Here is a 19877-nt window from a genome sequence, read left to right as displayed (position 1 = left end):
TCTCTTAGCCAGTACCATATTGTTTTGATGACTGCTGCTTTATAGTATAGTTTAATATCTGGTACTGCTAGGCCCCCTTCCTTCACATTTTTTTTCATTATTTCATACATTCATTTTTAATCTCTGCTTCCAAAATCCTTATCTTCTTTCAAGTTCTGAATGTGAATCTCTCGGATTAGATGAAAGAACTGGAAAGAGTTTGCTCCCCTCAAGGAGAAGATTTGAACACCGGTCTACTGTATTGGCCAATGTAGTTTGGGATTCCTTCAAAACTAGGGTTCTAGGGCAGTTATCCTTCTCACCCACACATTAATTATATTGCAGTGAAAAGATCCTGAGCTTCTGACTTGTATTTCCCATACTTCAATACGTCTATTCTTCCCAAGGCTAGGGATTTCAGCACCATCACCTCTCGACAGCTCCGTGGCCAAAATGTCCTCTAGAGTATATTGGAATGGGAAGAGACGGAGGACCCCATTTAATCCATTTACCTAATTTTACAGTTAAGAAAGCTGAGGCCCAGAGAAATTAAGCTGCTTACCCAAAATTCTCAGAGGTAACAAATATTAGAGTCAGAATCTGAATCCATATTAGCGGATTCCAAACCTAGAGAGTGTGTGAAATCTGACTCTGACACTACCTGTTCTTCCTTGGTCATTTTCCTAATGCAGGTGCTCAGACCCTCGATAATCTGCCTCACAGGGGTTGTGTAGTGAATAAAGAACCGCCTGGTAGAGCGGATTGGAAATTGATCTCCAGGCAGGAAGCCCTGAGTTCTGCTCAATGTCTATCTCCACTGGAGTAGGAAGTTCCCTACACTAATGAAATTACGGGTTCCCCAAAACCCCGACACACCCAGGAAAAAATATTATTAATACTATTAATAGGTCTCTGGGTTCCAGGTTATTGAAGGGTACTTTTGGACAGAGTTTGTGTGGGCCTGTGTAGAAGTCAGTAGATGGATGAAGCGAGTAGAATAGATAGAGGGAGTCCAACAGGTTACTCCGCAAAGGCAGTAAAGGGGATTGATGAGAGAGGGAAGGGTCCAGGAGTCCACCTGTGGGACCCAGTAGTATAAAGGAGCGATAGTTGGAGAAAGTCATTGTTGGGGAGATGAGACTGGCCCAACAAGGCAGGTAAGTGTTAGATATTGTAAATACAGAATTGGCGAGGAACGGAAAGAGTCCGTCTCTTAGTAATAAATTGGGGAGGGGGGCAAGCATCCCAAAGCTCTGAGCAACACATAGCTTGGAGTTGGACCCCAAATATCTGATTTCCAACTGCTGGCTCAGGACCACATAAAACCTTGCTAATACCAACCAGAAACTGTGCTCCATCGGGGCGGAGCTGTGGGGTACCTCTGGTCTCCAGGACTCGATTGACCGCAAGAGAGGGAACATAGAGCCAGAAGTCTAGGAACCTACAAGAGCCTGCATCCCTATAGTCGCAGCTCGGGCCTTTCCATGAAGCACCAAGGCGCGGAGGAGGGGGGGAACCTCCATAGATTTCCAGTTTGTCTTTTCCTCTATCGTGTTGAACCTAAAGAAAAAGTCTCATAGAACAAATAAAATACGATTTTAATCTGGGAGTCTCTGTTCGTTGAGTCCAATAGGGAGAGCAATTGTGTTTTGCTTTGACCCGTCTTGGTATTGGGTCTCTCCGCCTCCCCCTACTCCCACCCCCAAAGCATTGGGCAACATGGTTCAAGCCGACTGCATTCTCTGTGTGCAGGGCCCGCCTGTACTGCAGGGCGAGTTCGGGAGGAGTTGGTTGTGTTACCTTTTTTTTTTTTTTTTTTTTTTTTTAAAAAGGTTGGAATCCAGCAGAAGTCGTCTCTGTGGGACGCAGGCCGCTAGTGAGTTGAAGTTCGGCGCGGGCGGCTGGGTCGCTGCCGGGGCCAGGAGGCCCGTTGGGCCATGGCTAAGCAGGAAAGGCCTCTGAGCGCCGCCGGGGGTTAGGTTGGTGGCGGGCCTGAGCCGGAGGGAGGTCTGCAGCTGGCCATGGCCCGGCGGCGGCGCCGCGCTTGCATCGCACTTTTCCTTGTTCTGCTCTTCGCCTTTGGTACCCTAATGGGGCTACGCACATTGAAGGCGCCGGATGGGCTCCCAGAGCTCGCTCCAGGATTAGAACTGGGCCCTTTTGAGCGCCGTGCTCCGATGCCCGCGGGGCCCCCAGCAGCAGAGGCAGAGGCCGCCCGTGCTCCGCAGCAGCCGCCACCCCCAGCACCGCCGCGCACAGCTGCGGGCCCGAGCCCGGCCCCGGCCCCTGTTCCTGCTCCGGGATCTGGCCCGCCAGTCTACTCGGACCTGCATGTCTTCTACTATTCGTGGTACGGTAGTCCACGGGGCCGAGAGGGCCGCTATGTGCACTGGGACCACGTTATGGTGCCCCACTGGGACCCCAAAGTGTCTGCCAGCTACCCCAAGGGCCGCCATAGCCCCCCCGACGATCTGGGCTCCAGCTTCTACCCTGAGTTGGGACCCTACAGCTCCAGGGATCCCGAGGTCTTGCGGGAGCATATGAACCAGCTCAAAGCTGCTGCCATCGGTAAGGACCTCCTCCCCCATGGCATAAGGGGCCCCAAACAGGGTCCTCGTGGCCCACCCCACCCCCCATGCAAATATACAAAGGACCTTTCCTTGGGCCCCAGCTAAGCTCCAAGTAATCTATCACCACCCAAACCATTATCCCCCAAAATACTCTAACCCCTCATTTTACAGATGGGGAAACTGAGGTCCAGAAACATCAAATGAATTGCTCAAGGTCATGAAAGTAATAATTAACAGAGCCTTAATTCAGCAAGCTGTCCTCTGACTCTTAATTTCAGTGCTTTCTACTATATTATGCTGCCAAGTAAGCCTCCGCCCCCCTCCCACATACACCTAAACAAGCAGTCATGCCCTCCCTCCTCATCCCAGACACTGATTTCTGAGCCAGGGACATAGGGGAGGTAGTTAAGAGTGGCTCCAAGGTCCTAGTCAGGAATTGTCCATTTGTGGGGACCAAGAAATTGTTCTTGTTATTAAAAATATAAGTAAATGATTTGGGGGAGGGGAATTCAAAATCTGTTGTTAGAATCTTGGTTGGCAGAGCAAATTGGGTTGGGAAAGAGAGTAAATCTGAGCTAGAGAAAGGCCATGTAAATGAAGTCTTCATTTTCTGCCAGAGATCTAGAGCAAGTAGAGGTGACAGGGGCTGCAGGCTCATTTAAGCAGTTGCAGCTGGCTTAATAAGATGGAGACTTCTTTGAGCTCCCTGAAAGGGTGTGGATATTTACCCCAAGGCAGGGGAGTACAGGGTCCCAGTAAGTCCTGCAACACTGAGTGACCTCTTTGGCCGCTCTCTAAAACAAGCACACAATGTGACCATGAGGGGAAGAACATTACTCTGTCTAGGAGTCCCTGGTCTGCTCTGAGTGGCATTGGCAGATGAGTATTTTGTGGGTCCTTAACAAATTTAACTTTGGGGAGAAGGGAAATTATCTTGTCTCAGACACTGGCCACTTCTAATCCCTCTAGATCTTGCTTTGGTTCTCAGTGTACCCTGCTCTGGGAGACGCTATTTCAGGTTTTATCAGTAGAATTTATTTTTCATTTTTAAAAAACCCGACAAGTAAAACTTTCTCTCAAGTTTAAAAAAATTTGGATTGCAAAGCTTAAAGATTGCTTTATTTTCTTGTTTACTCATAGATGTCTTCTGTGGGCTAAGACTGACTTGTATTTCTGCTCACCTGGAGGGCGAGCTCATATTTCCCACAAAACTGGGGCTTCAGCACCACAACCTCTGGACAGCTCCCACACTCTAGCATCTTTTTGACTATATTATTTTATTGAATTCTCCTAAATGAAGAGAATTAGAACAGCCTTGACCTCATTCAGGTTTCTCAGAAACATTCCTCAGCGGTCATGGACTGACTTGTTTGACATTCCTTGTATGTAGAGTAAGGAAATTGGGCCTGGTACTGTTCCTCTGAAGTAGCACCCTTTTTAATAGATCACTGGTCCAAAAGGCCAAGTTTTTGTTCAAAACCTGAATCTTATGCTTAGTAGCTGTATAACTTTAGGCAAGTCACTTCCCTTGTCTGAAGTTTGGGTTCTTATCCTTAAAATGGGAATTAAAAAAACACTGGCACTCAGGATTGTATTAAGTCAAATGCCATCTAAATATGAGCCATTGTTACTGTTTTGTCACAGGGGTCCTGGTCCTATCCTGGTACCCACCAGGCATGGCTGATGACAATGGGGAACCCTCCGATGATCTAGTACCTGCTATTCTTGATACTGCCCATCAGTACAGCATCAAGGTGAGTAAATCTAGATCAGAGGGGAGGAGGTGATAGAGAAGCACTTTGATTTGCTCCAAGCCTTCTCTGCCCATCTTAGGTGAGCACTTTCTGGCCTTGTAGTGTGTGTGTGGGGGGGGATATGGGGCTCCTTTTCTTGTTGGGATATGATTATTTTCTTCTCTCTCCCTCCCCCAAGTGTTCAGGCATTTTTTAGGAAGTGGTTAGTTCTCCTTATGTCTTATGTAAAGTGGAAAGGTGCCTTGAAAGGCAAAGTCCCTTCCAGCTTGAAGACTGCATAAAATTTGTAATAATATTGATCTCCTTTTTTTCAAGACTGAGCCAAACTCTTAATTGGCTCTTGTTTCTTCCTGCTCAAATTATTTTGTATTATTTTGTCTTTTTAAAAAAAAACCCTTCTCATCTGTCTTAGAACCTATACTAAGCATGGGTTCCAAGGCAGAAGAGTGGTAAAGGCTAAGCACTTGGGATTAAGTGATTTGCCCAGGATCACATAACTAGGAAGTATCTGATGCCAAATTTGAACCCAGACATGTTCTCAATCCACTAAGCCACCTAGCTGCCCCTACCTTATATTTTTCTCATATATTTACATTTTGTAAGTTGCCAGTAGGGTGGAAGCTCCAAGATGGTAAGTACTTTTCTTGGTCTTTGTGTCCCCAGTGCCTACGCAAAACAGGCACTTAATAACTGCTGGTTCAATTGAATTAACCTTTATATTTGCAAACCTTTTGTTTTGCAAGGCATGTTACATTTATTATATCATTTGATCCTCACAATAGCTTTCGGTGGCAAGGAGTACAGAGATTATCATCCCTATTGAAGAGATGAGGAAACCTTGAAGATATTTATTAAGTGCCCATTATATGTCAGTCAACAAATTTAGTGAAGGCTTACTAGCTGCCAGGCACTGTGCCAAGCCCTGGAGATACAAAGAAAAGCAAACCCAGCCCCTGCCCTAAAGCTCATATTCTTCTGAGTGACAGCAGGCAAATCACTTATGTACAAAGTAATAGAAGGCAACTAAAAGGTAATTTCAGAGGGAAGACATTAGCCATGTGGGGCAATGGCCTTGCACAAGGTTTATCCCCTGCATTTAACAGATGAGGAATTCATTCCATTGTTAGCTAGCACTTATATAGCCCTTTAAGCATGTGCATTGCAAATATTTTATCCTCAGCTCTCTGAGATAGGTGCTCTTGTTATCTTCATTTTACAGATGAGGAAAATGAGGAGACAAAGGTTAAGTGATTTACTTGCCCAGGGTCTTACAACTAGTGTCTGAGGCTGGACTTGATTCAGTTCTTCCTGTCTCCAAGTCCAGCACTCTCTCTATTGTACCACCTCACTACCTCTGTTAAATGCCTACTATGTGCAAAGCTCAGAGGGGTTAAGTAAGTTGTCTAGGATCACAGTCAATAATGGACTAGTTCCTGCACCTAATGTCAGAGCTGGCCCAGACAGCCTAAGTGACTCACCCACAGTTAGAGGAGGTAGGCTTTACCTGTGTGACTCTGGGCAAGCCATTTAACCCTTTTGCCTAGCCTTTACCCTTCTGCCTTAAGAGTTGTCACTAAGACAGAAAGTAGTTTTTAAAAAAGCAAAAGAAGTCGGCTAGCTGGATTCTGAAGCTAAGTCTGACTCCAAACTCCATAGCTTTGCCATCTTTGCCCCTTTTGCTCCCCCCAGTGACTAGTTCCCTGAAGATTCTGGGTCCTGTGTTAGGTCCAAAGACACTGGTATCGCTTCTTCCCAGAAGGGGAGGATGCAAGCTCCCTTAATGGTTCTGCAGCCTTTGCTGCAGGGAGGGAGCGGGGAGGAAGGTAGGCTGGCTACCTGTCTACAAGTGTTGACTCGTTTTTCTCTGGCAGGTGGCCTTTCACATACAGCCCTACAAGGGTCGGGATGACCGCACGCTACATGACAACGTCAAATACATCATTGACACGTAAGGCTCAGAGGTGCTGAGCCCAGCATGGGGACTTCCTTGGATCTGGGCAAAAGAATCCCATCCATAACAAGTAGCTACACCAGGGTAGGGGTGGGGGTCCCCCAGAACGAGGGTTTGGATGTGAGAAGCACAAATGTTCCAACATCAAAGGGATAAGGCCAGAGCACTGGGCTGTGGAATGTTCATAATTGACCACTCAGAGGGTATGCCTGCAAGATCCAATCAGATTTGGTTAGAGCACTGAGCCTCAAGTCACCAAGTGTCCTGGACCCCTTAGGCAGTCTTGTAAAGTCAATCTATCTGTCTCGGAAGCATGTTTTTAAAGACAAAATACACAAATTTGCAGAGGAAACCAATTATGTTGAAAGTTATAAAAAACAAAACGTTTTTTAAAGGCTACAAAATCCAGGTTAAAAGCACCTGTTCTAGAACCCCGAGAGGCACTTTGCCACCCCCAGGTGCCAGGGTCTAGCAGTTCTCCTCTCATCTCAGGCCCACAAATTGTGGTTCCACGGGCTCCTAACAGGGCTTCTGTCTTTGCCTCCCCCCTTCAGGTATGGGTCCCATGGAGCATTCTATCGCTATAAAAACAGCATGGGCAGGAGCCTGCCCCTCTTCTACATCTACGACTCATACCTGACGCCCCCTGAGGCGTGGGCCCACCTCCTCACCCCCTCAGGATCCCACTCGATCAGAAACACTCCCTACGACGGCGTGTTCATTGCCCTGCTGGTGGAAGAGGGGCACAAGCGTGACATCTTGTCTGCTGGCTTTGACGGCATGTACACGTACTTCGCCTCCAACGGCTTCTCCTTTGGCTCTTCTCACCAGAACTGGAAAGCGGTCAAGACTTTCTGCGATGCCAACAATCTGATGTTCATTCCAAGCGTGGGGCCTGGCTATATTGACACTAGCATCAGGCCCTGGAACAACCACAACACCCGAAACCGGGTCAATGGCAAGTACTACGAGACAGCCCTGCAGGCGGCCCTCACAGTAAGGCCGGAGATTGTCTCCATCACTTCCTTCAACGAGTGGCACGAAGGGACCCAGATCGAGAAGGCCATCCCTAAGAAGACGCTCACACGCCTCTACCTGGACTACCTGCCTCATCAGCCTAACTTGTACCTGCAGCTAACTCGGCGCTGGGCTGAGCATTTCATTAAAGAGAAGGAACAATGGCTGATGTGAATGGACCTGCAGGCTCGAGTAAAGGCGGTTGAGGAACCACCCAAGTCCCAGACAAATGAAAGGGAGTCCGGCCGTGGCACGACTGAACGAGGCCACAGGAACCTTCCTCTCTAAGCTAGGAGCCCTGGTGCTTCTGGCTGTTGTTGCCTTTTGTGACTAGGCCAGATGTGGAGAATGAAGGAATGGAGCTCCGTAGGTGGGGAGAGTGTGGGGGGTGGTCTGCAGCAAAGACCAATCCACTCAGCAGCAGTTAACAGTGAGGGGAGGGCAGTCAGTCTTGGAGGGACCTGGGTCAGCAACCTGGCATTAGGACATTGAGCGAAGCTTCGAAATCCTTTCTAGACTTGAACTTTGCTACGGTAGGTCAGCAGTAGGTAGAATGAGGGAGTATAACCAGCTGCTCTGCTCCCAAAATAGTGAGGGAGGGCAGAGTTGGGGCTCAGCATGCATCCGATCCCTTTCTCAAGCCTGACCTCATGCCTTGCTCCACTCTCCCTTAGGACGGAGGTTGAGACCATAATCTACCTCCTCTAAGAAGCTTTTCCTTGAGTCTTTTCAAAAAGGAAATTCTATAGTTTGACTGATAGCCAGAAATCAGTATGAGAAGGAATATGAGCAGTCAACTGGCCCTACTCTGCAAGGCCTTCCTCATAGGTAGGGGCACAAGGGCTTTCCTTCCTTGAAATCTGAGCCTGGGGATAGATTATGTGAGTCCTTTTTTTTTTTCCATGTCCTGAATTGAGTCTAAATGGCTCCAAATTCCTCTTCTTCAGCAACAAAACAAAAACCTATCGTTTGCGGGAGCCATCTGGCTTGCAGAGTCCCAAAAGATGAAGGAACAGTAGTGAAAGATGGTATTGATGGTTCTTTGAGGTGCCTCCACCTTACACATCCCTGTTTGCAAAAATTTAAGTAATGAACCCCACCCAGTAGAGCCACTTTTCAGTGCTACTGTGATTTGTATTAATTAAATAAATGTCAAGTGCTCTCTTTTCTAGTTGTGTTCTTACACCTAGAGTAAAACCCTAAAACTGTCAAAGGTAAAAGACCCTCACTAGGAACACATGTCCTGGAGAAAGAATCCACAAGTCCAAGGTAGGTCAGAACTCTTAGTTCAAGATCCTCCAATTTCCACCTACATGGCAGCTGGTGGCAGGCACAGTAGAGGTCACTGGGGCTGCAATCCAAAGGATGAGTTCAAATCTAGCCTCAGACAAGTAACTAATGTGTACCTGTTTCCTTTATTACAAACAGCATCTTACTTGAGGAATAAATGAGCCATTTGTAAAAAGCACAGTGCCTGGCACAGAGTAAGTTCTATCTTATCCCCCTTCCAAGCCTTTTAACTACAATGACACCTCATTTTGAATTTATGATAAATTTGGAGACAGGTTGGGCTGAAGCACTTAAACTAGTATAGTAATGTTTCGAAACATTTGCCTTGTAGCACTGTCTCCCCTTTTTTAGATAGAGGAGCACAGGGGAGAATGTGGGAGTCAGGAAAGTGAAAATACTCCATATGCCTCTAAGTTACTTGTAAACCATTGTGTTATCTAGGAGGATTTTCATTAAAATAGGGTGCCCAGATGCCTGCTTGACCTTGGGGCTTGGTTGGGACTTAGTGGGAGGTATTGCAATAATTGACATTATGTACTCTTCAAGATATTGAAACACTTTACATTCTTTACTTTGATTCTCACACCTCTGAAGGACATGCTTCAGCTAAATTAATGCTTCCAGGGGGCAGCTGGATGGCTCAGTGGATTGGGAGCCCAGCCTAGAGACAGGAGGTCCTGGGTTCAAATCTGGCCTCACACACTTCCTAGCTGTGTGACCCTGGGTAAGTCACTTAACCCCCACTGCCTAGCCCTGTAACAAATAAAATTAATATAGAAGGATATATATAAAAGATATTAGGGTTTAAAATTTTTTTCAATTAATTAATTGATGCTTCCATCTTACCCATGAAGAAACTGAGGTACACTAACTGAGAAAGTTACCTGCTTATGGCCACAGAAGGATCAAAATGTCAGAGGAAGGACAGAAACCTGGGTACCCCCACTATGTCCAACCATTTTTTCCTTTTTTAAAAACCCTTACCTTCCATCTCAGAATCAATACAATTATTGGTTCCAAGGCAAGAGTGGTATGGTCTAGGAAATTGGGGTCAAGTGGCTTGACTAGGACCATACTGTTAGGAAGTCTCTGAGGACAGATTTGAATCCAGGACCTCCTATCTCTAAGCCTAACAACTCAATTCATCAGCCATCTAGTAGCCCCACCATTATTCTTTTTGCTAGCCCTCAATAGGCATCCAATTGAAAATAACTTCAGGACCTAACTTATTATTGCATCAGTATGGTTGTGGCAATCATACCCAGAGAGACATAAAGTTCCTGTGATCAAACAATCTATTCCCTTGTGATGAATCATATGGCAAAGATCCTCTTCAATTTTGCTCTCAACCTCTCCAGCAGCAATTGCTTTTACACCCTCCATCACTCCTTATGCCCAGCCAGGCCTCCCACTTTATGGAGAAAAATCAAAACTACCTGTGTCACAAGCTGCTCTTCTCCTATTTCACACCTAGAAAATAACTGACACTATTTCTCCTTTTGTCCCTTCCTCCAGACTCTTCATCCCACTCCTCTCTGCAGCTCCTCAAGGAGCCTGCCCCCTCAAGCACTCTCTCTTGCTCTCCAAACTCTCCTTATCCATGGCTCCTTCCCTCAACACCTAAAACATTCCAAAAGCTCTTTCCCATTTTTAGGAAATCTTTCCTTGACCCTATCAATCCCTCAACCCCAGCAGATAAAACTCCCAAATCTAACTAATTATTCAATCTTAAACTCTCCCGAACTTCGAGATTATCAACTTCCTGACTTCTACCTTTAGGTCCCATGGCATCTTAAATGTCCTCTTGCATCACTTGCATCACTATTTCTATTGTGGCCATCACCATAGCATCAAGTAAATCAACAAACATTTATTAAGCACTTATGTGCCAGATGATGCTAACTACTGGGAATATCAAAGGAAAAAACAAAATTGTCCCTGTCCTCAAGAAACTCACAGTCTAAAGGTGGAGACATCACATACAAACAAGATATAAAGAACAAATTGGAGATAATCTCAGGACAGCACTAGATTTAAGGTGGACTAGGAAAGGCCTCTTGCAGAAGGTGGGGTTTTAGCTGAGTCTTGAAGGAAGCCAGGAGAAGAGTAAAAAGGTTGCAAATTCCAGGCATGACGGAACAGCCAGTGAAAATTCAATGAGTCTGGAGATGGAAGGTTGTGGGTGAGGAAGAGAAAGGAGGCCAGTTGTCACTATCCTGCAGAGTATATGGAAAGAATAAGATGTAGTACTAAAAAAAGTTAAGTAGCAGCCAGAATATGAAAGGCTTTAAATGCCAGAATTTAATCTCATTCATTCTTAACTTTTTCCTCTCCCTTAATCCTCATATCCAATCACTTACTCTACCACAACGCTGTCTCTACTCCCCCTAGCTCAGGCCCTCCTGTTCTCTCATCTGGACTATTACAATAGCCTCATAATCGGTGTCCCGCCTACTGGTCTCACAACCCTTGCCTCCAATATCCTCCACAGCTCCCAAACTGATATTCTTTAAACAGATCTGACCACATTGCTCTCCTACTTAAAAATCTGTTGTGGCCCTCAATCATCTCGGTTCTCAAATATAGGTACAATCTAGGTCCGAACTAAACTTTCAGGCTCATTTTATGCCATTCTCCTTCACTTCTTCTGTTACACTTACACTGGCATCTATACCTGATCTACTTTGACAGCCTAAGTCCCACAAAGGCCTTTCACCATCCATGTAATGCACTTCATTCTAAACTCCACCTCTCAGAAGTACTCCATTCTTCCATCAAGGCTGACTCAAATGGCACTTCCTGTGTTGGCCCTTCCCAATTCCCACCCCCAGGTTAGCAGTCCTTCTTCCCTCTTGAAATGACTTCGTACCCTTTTGCTTATCTCCATAAACACAGCAAACCTCCCTATAAAGATCCTTGAGAGAAGTAAGGGTTTCCTTTTTTGTCTTTGTGGAATCTCTGGCACACAGTAAGTGTATCATAAATGATAACTGAATGATTAGGATGTGCCAGCCACAGTAATCCACAGAGCCTGTATTCAAAGCCTTTCCAGATTGATGTGACTGGATTGCTCTCCCTGATGAAAATGCCTTCAATCGCCTAAGAAAAAAACTATACATTTACTTCAGTGGAGCTGAAAATAACTACCCTGATTTTTTAAACAGTCTAAACCTTATATTAGTCACATTTCAGGCTTGATTTCTGATTATTAGTCAAATAAATAAGGTTTTATTGTACCATCTCATCTTGCTCATCTCAATATGAGATTCCCGGACATTTATAAGTACTACTGACCCCCTGCAGATAATAGGAAAAGGGGAAGAGGTCAATTATTTGAATGGTTGCAGCCTTGCCATACTCAAGGAATTAATGTCACATTACCCCATGGTTCACCTTGATTAGAGAAAGGGAAGGGATAGCAATGCGAATGCAATGTTAATAACTGGTTAAACCCCAGGACAAGAGTCATATTTTAGCTAATTCTGCAGGCTCCAAAGAGAGAAAAGCCCTGTCTCCCTATGTGCCCATGCTTTTAGCAGTCCATCAACATCCCATATAACCCTCTGCACAGCAGCCCATATCAGGTACTGCCCCAAGAAGTAATGGGCATATCCAACACCTTTTGAGATTTTATTTTCTTGTTACAACCTTAGTAGAAAAAAAAAAAAAAAAAAAAAAAAACAACCCAAGCCTTGGTCACTTGGTATTAGTATTAACAGTTATAAGCCCCTTGCCCATGCCACCAGCCAGGGACCCAGATGGGAAAGCTCTCCAGATTTCAAACCTTTGGAGGAAAGAGAAGCAAGCACTTGGACCACTTTCTCAAAAAGTAAACCATTCATTCCAATGTTGGAACAAGGCCACGTTCAGGAACTTACAAAACAAATACTGAATGTAAAAGTGTCTCTTTTTTCTGTCAAACCAATGGAAAAAATTTGTCTTTAAGTTCAGACAAGCACAGTCCAAGGTACCCCTGGAACCTCCAAGACTTGAAAAAAGTTAAGCCTGTAGAAGTGGCTTCAATGACCTCATTAAACAAGGTCACACCAACTGACAGACACACAGTGCCTAGCTTCAGACTTTGTAATTTCCCCCTTTTCATGAGCAAGATTCTTCTGAGGGGACCAAGCGGTACTTCTTCTGGAGGATGGCTGCAGTCTGTGTCAGTGCACTAGAGAGAAAGCAACAAATCATATCTGTTTTACACTTGAAGACTTTACATGACCAGAATTTCTGTCCATTAAGTTTCACCCCTCTCTATTTACCACGGAAGGGAAAACCTTTTCCAATGATCCACCCACAACCCCCCAGTCATGGGAAAGAGAGAAAAGGTCTTCTTGTCCCATAGAGAAGAAACATACCAGCCTGGCCGAATAATTCTGTATTTTCCAGGAACTGACAAGTCCACCACAGTGGAGCCAAGTCGACATTCCGGACTTTTTACATCTCCAATTGGTCCCCCATCAATGACTAAGGACAACTGAGGCCAGAGATCCTGGAACTCCTAAAAATAGCACACATGAGGTTAGGGTGACCATTTCCCAATGTTCTCTACAATGACACTGTGTTGCATACACCTTCTAATAACACAGAGCAAGAGCAAAGTTGTCTAACTCCAAAGCTAGTGAGGGTATTTTCCCCTTTAAGGGGTTTGTTTACACCTAAGTGCTACACAGGGAGATGATCAGGTATTTAGCACATGTTCTGAAGCCACCGTGCACAGATGCTTTCTACCAAAGAATAACAGTTCCTTTGCTTTTTCCCCAAAAATCTTTACTTTCTGTCTTAGAATCAATACAAGCATATGTTCCAAGGCAGAAGAGTGGTAAGGGCTAGGCAATGGAGGTTAAGTGATGTGCCCAGGGTCACACAGCTAGGAAGTGTCTCTGAACCCAGGATTTCCTTCCTCCAGGGCTGGCTCTCTATCCAGTGAGCCACCTAAGCCGTCCCCATATAATGACATCTTGCTAAAATGGTCCAAGTCCTCCAATGCAGCAACTCAAATGAGTATATAACCAGAATAATTCTAGTGAGACCTGCTGTCCTCATTTCCCATTTTTGAAGTGTGGGGAGTATGGACGAGAGTGAAGGAGAAGGCTTAGCTCCCAATAAGTGCAAATGGTATAAAGGGTTATCAAACTGATGATAATAAAGAGGAACAAATTACAACATAATGCAAATGAGTAATCAGCCTAAATTAATTTACAGATTCAGTTCTAAATTAAATTGCTAAGGAGGGGGAAAAAAGCCCAGTTTTATATAGTCTGTGCCTTTCAGACTTGGTGGGTGCCTAAGACCATGAGAACTGTCATACCCAGATGTCTGAATGAGCAGACAAAAAATGAGGACGACTCCTAGTTCTACTGTATCCCCATTACTTATTCTTGCTTTGTCAGAGCAAAGTAAACTTCTTCTGTCAAATGTAAGAAATAATATTGCTAGGCAGTTACTTTATGGAATTGGACAAAATTCATCTGGAGGAACAAAAGGTCTAGAACCTCAACAGAAATAATGGGGGAGGTGGGAGGGATGAAGAAGACATAGGATCAGGAGGACCAGATAGGATGAAGAGGACCAGATCTCCAATCTACAGAGGAAAAAGGAGCAAGTGGCTTGGACCACTTTCCCAAAAGTGAGCTACCTATTCCAATGCTAGAACAAGGTCACTTTCTGGGAAATTATAAAACAAACACTGAATGTAATTGTATCATTTTTCCATCAAACCAGTGGAAAAATTAGTCTAATAACTCAGACAAGCACAGTGTAAGATACACCTACAATACTATCAGTATTATAAAGGAGTAATCTTTGAAACTTTCTGGCATTGCATCCTGCTACTGGGGAATAGCTGAACAAATGTTGAATGTAAATATATTATTGGGCTATAAGAAATGATGATTAAGAACACAGAAAAAATATGAAAAGACTTGTAGAAGTGAAGCAGAGGGAAGAAAGCTAAGCTAGGTCAATATACAATGACTAGAATAATGTAAATTAAAATTACATTTGAAAACTTCAGAATAAAGACTAAGTGGTGTATAATTTTCATAAAATCCAAGATTTTAAAAATTTTGAGAAAAATTTCAGGAAAAGAAGCTCACTAACTCCTTGAATCAAGAAAGTGAACTGTTTGGAGAAAGTGTCATAAAGAAACCTATACTGCATCAGAAGATCCAGAATGAACTTTGGGATGTAACTGATTGAACTAAAAGGGGTTGAACACATTTATTCTGAATGTAAACTCTCATGCCAAAGGGGACTGCCCCCTAATTGGCTTTATTTCAATGAGCCTAGCAAACATTGGTTTTGCTCTCTCTTTTATTTCCCTCTTATCTCCAACTACTGTAATTTCCTCTTAGAAAGTGCAATACTGTATACACCTTTAGCTAGAAGATCTTTAGAGGTTAAATCATTCATTTGGAAGACTAGTCACCCAAAGAATCACAGGGGGGATTGTAAAGAGTGAATCAAACTCTCTTTGTCTATCAATCAGCAACTTCTAAGTTAATCAATCAAAAACTTAAGTACCCCTACTTAGTACCTTACCAGTTACTAAGTATGAGAGTTCACAAGTCACTTGTTGGAGTGGGTGACAACTCCAGAGGCCACTGCTCACCCCCTGGGCAGTGCTAGGCAAATCAAAAGAAGGAGATTGGTTCTCCTAAAGTGGGGGAACAACTTTAAAAAAGCCAGCTCCAGGATTCAGTCATTTTTTCTGCCTTGGTAAGCTGGACTGGAGGAAGAGACCTTTTCCCTGGATCCTGCATTGGCTTGCAGTGGTGAGTGAAGTGATTCCTTCCTTGGTTCTTCGGAGAGGAGACCCTCTCTGCTTGTTGGCACTTCGACATTCCCTTCAGCGTGAGTTCTGGTGAGATTCTTGGCGGTCTTGGCCTTGTGTGCAATGAAGATTCTCAGCAGATTCTTCAGTGTCTCATGACTCTTCTGATTTCGGCTTCCTAATTAGGACTTTGGATTCTGGTGAGATTCACTTTCGGATTCGCATTTGTAGTCTGGAGACATTAGGATTAAACTTAGGGTATTTGTAGGTAGGTAGTACTTTCTGTCTCTTTATCTACATTTTTCCACTTTCACTCTTTCCACCTCTTTGTAAATAAAGCTGCTAAAAGTCATTCTGACTCAAGCTGTAATATTTTTTAAACAGTGATCACAATATTACTTTAGAATTCTCATATTTAGCATAAAACCTAAATTTAAATTCTTACACTGGAATGACCAATCTTCCAGATAATTAATATTTCCCTCATTGCGTAGAGAGGGAGTGAGCTTTGGTTACAGAATAAGCAGTCAAAGGTGTCACTGTTTGGTCTCTACAATAGGTCCCTTCTAATGATTTTCAGTTAAATTTTTGGGTGGTGGGGTAGAGGAAAGGGATGGGAAGGTGATGGAGGAAGAGTCATTCACTAGTGTATAAATGTGGTTCTGCCCCTAGGGAAGTAACCAGGTGGTAAAGTGGATAGAATGCCAGGTCAAAAGACCCATCTTCCCAAGTTCAAATCTGTCTCATATTTCGTACCTATGCAACCCTGGGCAAGTCACTTCACTGCTTGCCTCAGTTTCCTCATTTGTAAAATGAGATAGAGATGACAAAGGCAACCCACTCCTGTATTTTCTCCAAGAAAACTCCAAATGGGGTCAAGGAATCAGACATGACTGAACAATGTCCCTTAGGAAATATGGAACAGAGCATGGCTTCTTTCCCATTCAATATGGAATATACACAAGCTTCAAGGTAAAGAGGAAAGAGAACTTAACTTGAAGTCACAGGACCTGAATTCAAATCCCAGCCTTATCACTACTTGTATAACCCTGGAGAACTCATTTAACTTCCCTAGACCTGATTCCTCATTTATAAAAGACTAGACTAGTTTTCCTCCAAAGTCCCTTCCAATTGTATATCAATGGTTCTAATAAAAAAGGAGAAGCAGTGTCTTTCCCTGTGATCACATAGCCAGGGGAAAGAACCTAATAATCTCAGACCAGAGATGTAGTACATCTTCAACTGGTGGTGATATCACAAATGGTTGGGGGCAAGGGGTGGCACAGCACCATGCAGGTAAAGAACTCACCTTAACATTCAAGGAACTTGGCTGGGAGCTAATGTTGGCACTGGTGAGGGCGAGGGGTCCTGAGAACGCCTGAGCCAAGTCTCTCATGAAGGCATGATCAGGTATCCGAATTCCTACAAGCTACATGGCAAAGAGAAATGCTTCAGTCAAGTAGCCTGAAGCTGGGAAAAGCATAAGAACCTACTGAAAGCAACTGTAAGACTCCAAGCCATTAAGGGAATTGAGTAGGAAAAGGAAAATGAAGTAGTACATAAGCCCAAGTGTCAAGAAACTTTGTCCCAGTGGGCCAAATGTAGTTAGTTCGAATGAAATGACTGAGTCACTTCCCTAAATGACACTTTTCAGGTTTGTGACTCACAGGGGTGAAAGGATTCAGGTCCTTGTTGAGCTCTCCCGAGCGTTCCATCACCAGGGTCACAGGACCAGGGAGCAGGTCTTCCAAGAGCTCTCGAGGGACCCTCACGTGGCAATATCTGAGTACAAAAAGAAGTCAGATTTAGTGTCTGAGGAGTAGTCATTGTAAATCTATCCATGGTTACCACCACATATCCCAATAGCACATGAGGACTAACAGTGGCCACTTCAGAAACACCACCCTGCCTCTCTAATGGCATCTCTCCCTGACCTCCAGCCTTTAGGTTCTGGGCTGCCTCAAACTTCAGCCCTTAGCCTATTACTTCAGGCCCTTTATAATCTGGTGCTAAATGTAGCCTAACCTCTCCTCCAGCTCTGTATCTTTACTCATGCCATTGCTTATGTTTGGAACACCCTCTCTATCACATTTCCAACTGTTGAAAACCTATTTAATCCTTCAAAGTGTAGTTAAAATCCCCACTTCCTTCATAAAGTATTTTTTTTTCTGGAAGCCAAATGTAAATTAATTTAAAACACAATGAAGGTAGATACAGTCTGTTTTTCAAATACTTTAATAATCTCTTCATTTTAGCATATCATTGTCAAATACCACAATAAATTCTAAATAGCTACTCAGCTTAACATAAAGTTTTTGCCATAAACAAAATAGAGAAGAATGGAAGGAAATGCATAACCGTGTTAGGTTCACTTAACCAGACAAGGTATAAAAGTAACAATAAAAGATAACAATGGTAATTATTATAGTCAATCTTCATAGCCATTGTTGGGAAGCAATTCCAGTAGCGAAAAGGTCATCCATTCCTCTAATTACCAGCCAATCCCCACACACAGAGCAAGCAAGCCAACCTATCTGAAACAGCAAGGCATTCTAAGGACAGACGTGCCAAGCAGGTTAGGCCACCACCACTTTGATTACCATGTCCCTTTAAGCCTACCAGACCTGCCTCTGGCCTGGACCCAGCAGGCATCATGAGGAGAGAAATTCACTGTGGAGAAAAGGCCTACCTTCCCCATCACCACAGCAACAACTGCTGACCAACTGCCACCAGGAGGCAAATAATAAGCAGAGGAGGTCTGGGAGTGGCAGTAGCTTCCTCAGACCACAAGTTCTACTTTTAGGTGAAGCAACTTCTGTGGAGAAGGTGGTTAACCATTCCCACCAATTACGACTCACAGGGCAGGCAAGCTGGGTTGGCTGAGACAGCATGGCATGATGCTGAGGGGAGGACAGGAAGCAGCTTGTTCCAGCCAAGTCAAAGCCGTGCCACCCTGATCACCATTTCTCAAGATATGCCCCCAATTTTCCCCTGACATAGCTTTAAGATTGTATTCACAATTTTTTTACACTATTTTACAAATCTCTCACTTCGTCTTACCAACGAACCCTGGGAGGTAGGTGCTAAATCAGTCCTGCCTTACAGCTGAGGAAACTGAGGTAAACGGGGGTTAAATGACTTGCCAGAGGGTCACAGAGCCCACAAGTGTCTGAGGTTGGATTTGAACTCTAATCCAACTCAACTGTAATCATTTCACAGCACTGCTCATAAAGAGGTCTCCAGATTCCTCAGGTTTTGGGGCCGCTCAAATTTTTAAGCAGTTTCCTCCTGTATGGGCCAAGCCTCAGCCCTGTGCCCCTTCCAGCCGTGGGCTCCCCTTCACGCCCCCTCCCAGCAGTGGCTCTGGCCCTGGGTGTGGGGAGGAGTCCCAGACTCACCTGTAGATGTCCGCCACACGGCCCAGGCACACAGCCAGCGGCTTGGTCTGGCTGCGGCCCTTGAGGCTGTACACTGCCCCGAGGGCCGCTGAGCAGCAGGCTGAGCAGGCCACGCCGTACAGTGTGTCCGTGGGGACAGCGACCAGCCCACCCGCCCGGAGCGCCGTCACCGCGGCTGAGAGAGCTTCTGACCAACCTGGAAAAGGGAACGCAAAGTGGGAGGGAGAGGTGGGTAAAGGGGTTCCCGATCCTGGGAGCTGCCCCGCCCGCCACGGGCGGCGCATGTGCCCCACAATGTCCACTCAAGGAAGGGCTACTCGTACTACCCCCTGGCCCCCTGAGCAGCGCACGCGCCCCCTGGTGGCCTCCCGCGCAAGGGCCGCTCCCATCTCCTGTCCAGCAGAGCCCACCACTGCCCAGCGGCTGCGCCCCTCCACTGCACCGAAAGGTAGCTCACACGATCCCCCACCTCAACTCAAGCAAGGCAAGTGCCCACCAGCGGTCCCGCGCTTAGAAGCAGCTCCAGTCACCTCCTCCCAGCTCCGGCAGCTCATGCGCCCCCCAGCGGGCTAAGGCTCACCACACCAGCAACACTTACTACTCCTCGGCACAGCTCCGCCTCCCTTCTCGCCTCGCTCACCTTCCAGGTCTCGCTTGGAGGCTGCGGCCCGCCCGGCGCGAGAGTCGGAGACACCCCGAGGCAGCTGCAGAAGCCGGGCCCCCGGCCCGGTGGGCAGGAGACAACTGACTCTGGGGGCCAAGGACCCCTCTCCCAACCCCATGGCTGCGGCCTCCGCAGCCCCCAGCACTGAAGGCGGAGGCGGCCGAATCGGACCCATCGGCAAATAAACGCTTCCGAGAGGAAGTGACGTGCACCCCGGACTCTCGGCGAGTCCTTCCCCCGCCCGCGCCTCCAGTGGAGCTGAAGGCGCCCGCAGAGGCGGGGCGGGGCGGGGCTAGCGTAAAGGGGGTTGGGTCTTGTAGGGATTGAGGTTAGAAGTTCGGAAGCTTGTGAGGCTCCGGGAGAGAAAAGGGGGTTAAGTTTTTCCGGGTTGACATTTAGAAGGGGAAAGGAACAAGCATGTATTAAGCACCGACTGAATGCCAGGCGCTGCCCTAAGCACTTTAGCAATATTTTCT

The 19877-nt window shown here is 45.6% G+C and overlaps 2 protein-coding genes across 3 annotated transcripts; one reads left to right on the top strand and one right to left on the bottom strand.

Moving 5' to 3' along the window:
* Positions 1 to 955: 955 nt before the first annotated feature.
* On the top strand, positions 956 to 7476 carry MANEAL (mannosidase endo-alpha like). Its single transcript, XM_044671480.1, has 4 exons — positions 956 to 2547; positions 4194 to 4303; positions 6175 to 6251; positions 6809 to 7476. The coding sequence occupies exons 1-4, from the start codon at positions 2001 to 2003 to the stop codon at positions 7443 to 7445; spliced, it is 1371 nt and encodes a 456-aa protein (XP_044527415.1). The 5' UTR covers positions 956 to 2000; the 3' UTR covers positions 7446 to 7476.
* A 4478-nt stretch (positions 7477 to 11954) lies between these two features.
* Positions 11955 to 19576, bottom strand: YRDC (yrdC N6-threonylcarbamoyltransferase domain containing). Of its 2 annotated transcripts, none has more exons than XM_044671478.1 (6): positions 19318 to 19576; positions 18738 to 18933; positions 17007 to 17121; positions 16649 to 16768; positions 12923 to 13065; positions 11955 to 12732 (listed from the first exon to the last, which is right to left on the bottom strand). In XM_044671478.1, exons 1-6 carry the CDS (start codon positions 19574 to 19576, stop codon positions 12660 to 12662), a joined length of 906 nt encoding a protein of 301 aa, XP_044527413.1. In that variant the 3' UTR covers positions 11955 to 12659. The 2 variants fall into 2 exon arrangements, with proteins under 2 accessions (XP_044527413.1, XP_044527414.1); XM_044671479.1 differs by having other exon boundaries at positions 11957 to 12732; positions 19378 to 19542.
* Between the last annotated feature and the right edge of the window lie 301 nt (positions 19577 to 19877).

The sequence above is a fragment of the Gracilinanus agilis genome, chromosome 3 (assembly GCF_016433145.1).
Source record: "Gracilinanus agilis isolate LMUSP501 chromosome 3, AgileGrace, whole genome shotgun sequence".
In the NCBI taxonomy this organism is placed as follows: Eukaryota; Metazoa; Chordata; class Mammalia; order Didelphimorphia; family Didelphidae; genus Gracilinanus; species Gracilinanus agilis.
The sequence above is the reverse complement of the archived record's forward strand: the minus strand, read 5'-3'. Positions and strand labels throughout refer to the sequence as shown.

Bases quoted from the DNA above. Each gene is read 5' to 3' on its own strand.
- MANEAL (XM_044671480.1), top strand. From the start codon at position 2,001: ATGGCCCGGCGGCGGCGCCGCGCTTGCATCGCACTTTTCCTTGTTCTG. The intron at 2,548-4,193 runs GTAAGGACCTCC...GTTTTGTCACAG, and splicing joins GCTCAAAGCTGCTGCCATCG to GGGTCCTGGTCCTATCCTGG. The intron at 4,304-6,174 runs GTGAGTAAATCT...TTTCTCTGGCAG, and splicing joins CCCATCAGTACAGCATCAAG to GTGGCCTTTCACATACAGCC.
- YRDC (XM_044671478.1), bottom strand. From the start codon at position 19,576: ATGGGTCCGATTCGGCCGCCTCCGCCTTCAGTGCTGGGGGCTGCGGAG. The intron at 13,066-16,648 runs GTGAGTTCTTTA...TGCTATTTTTAG, and splicing joins CAAGTTCCTTGAATGTTAAG to GAGTTCCAGGATCTCTGGCC. The intron at 12,733-12,922 runs GTATGTTTCTTC...CTTTCTCTCTAG, and splicing joins AGAATTATTCGGCCAGGCTG to TGCACTGACACAGACTGCAG.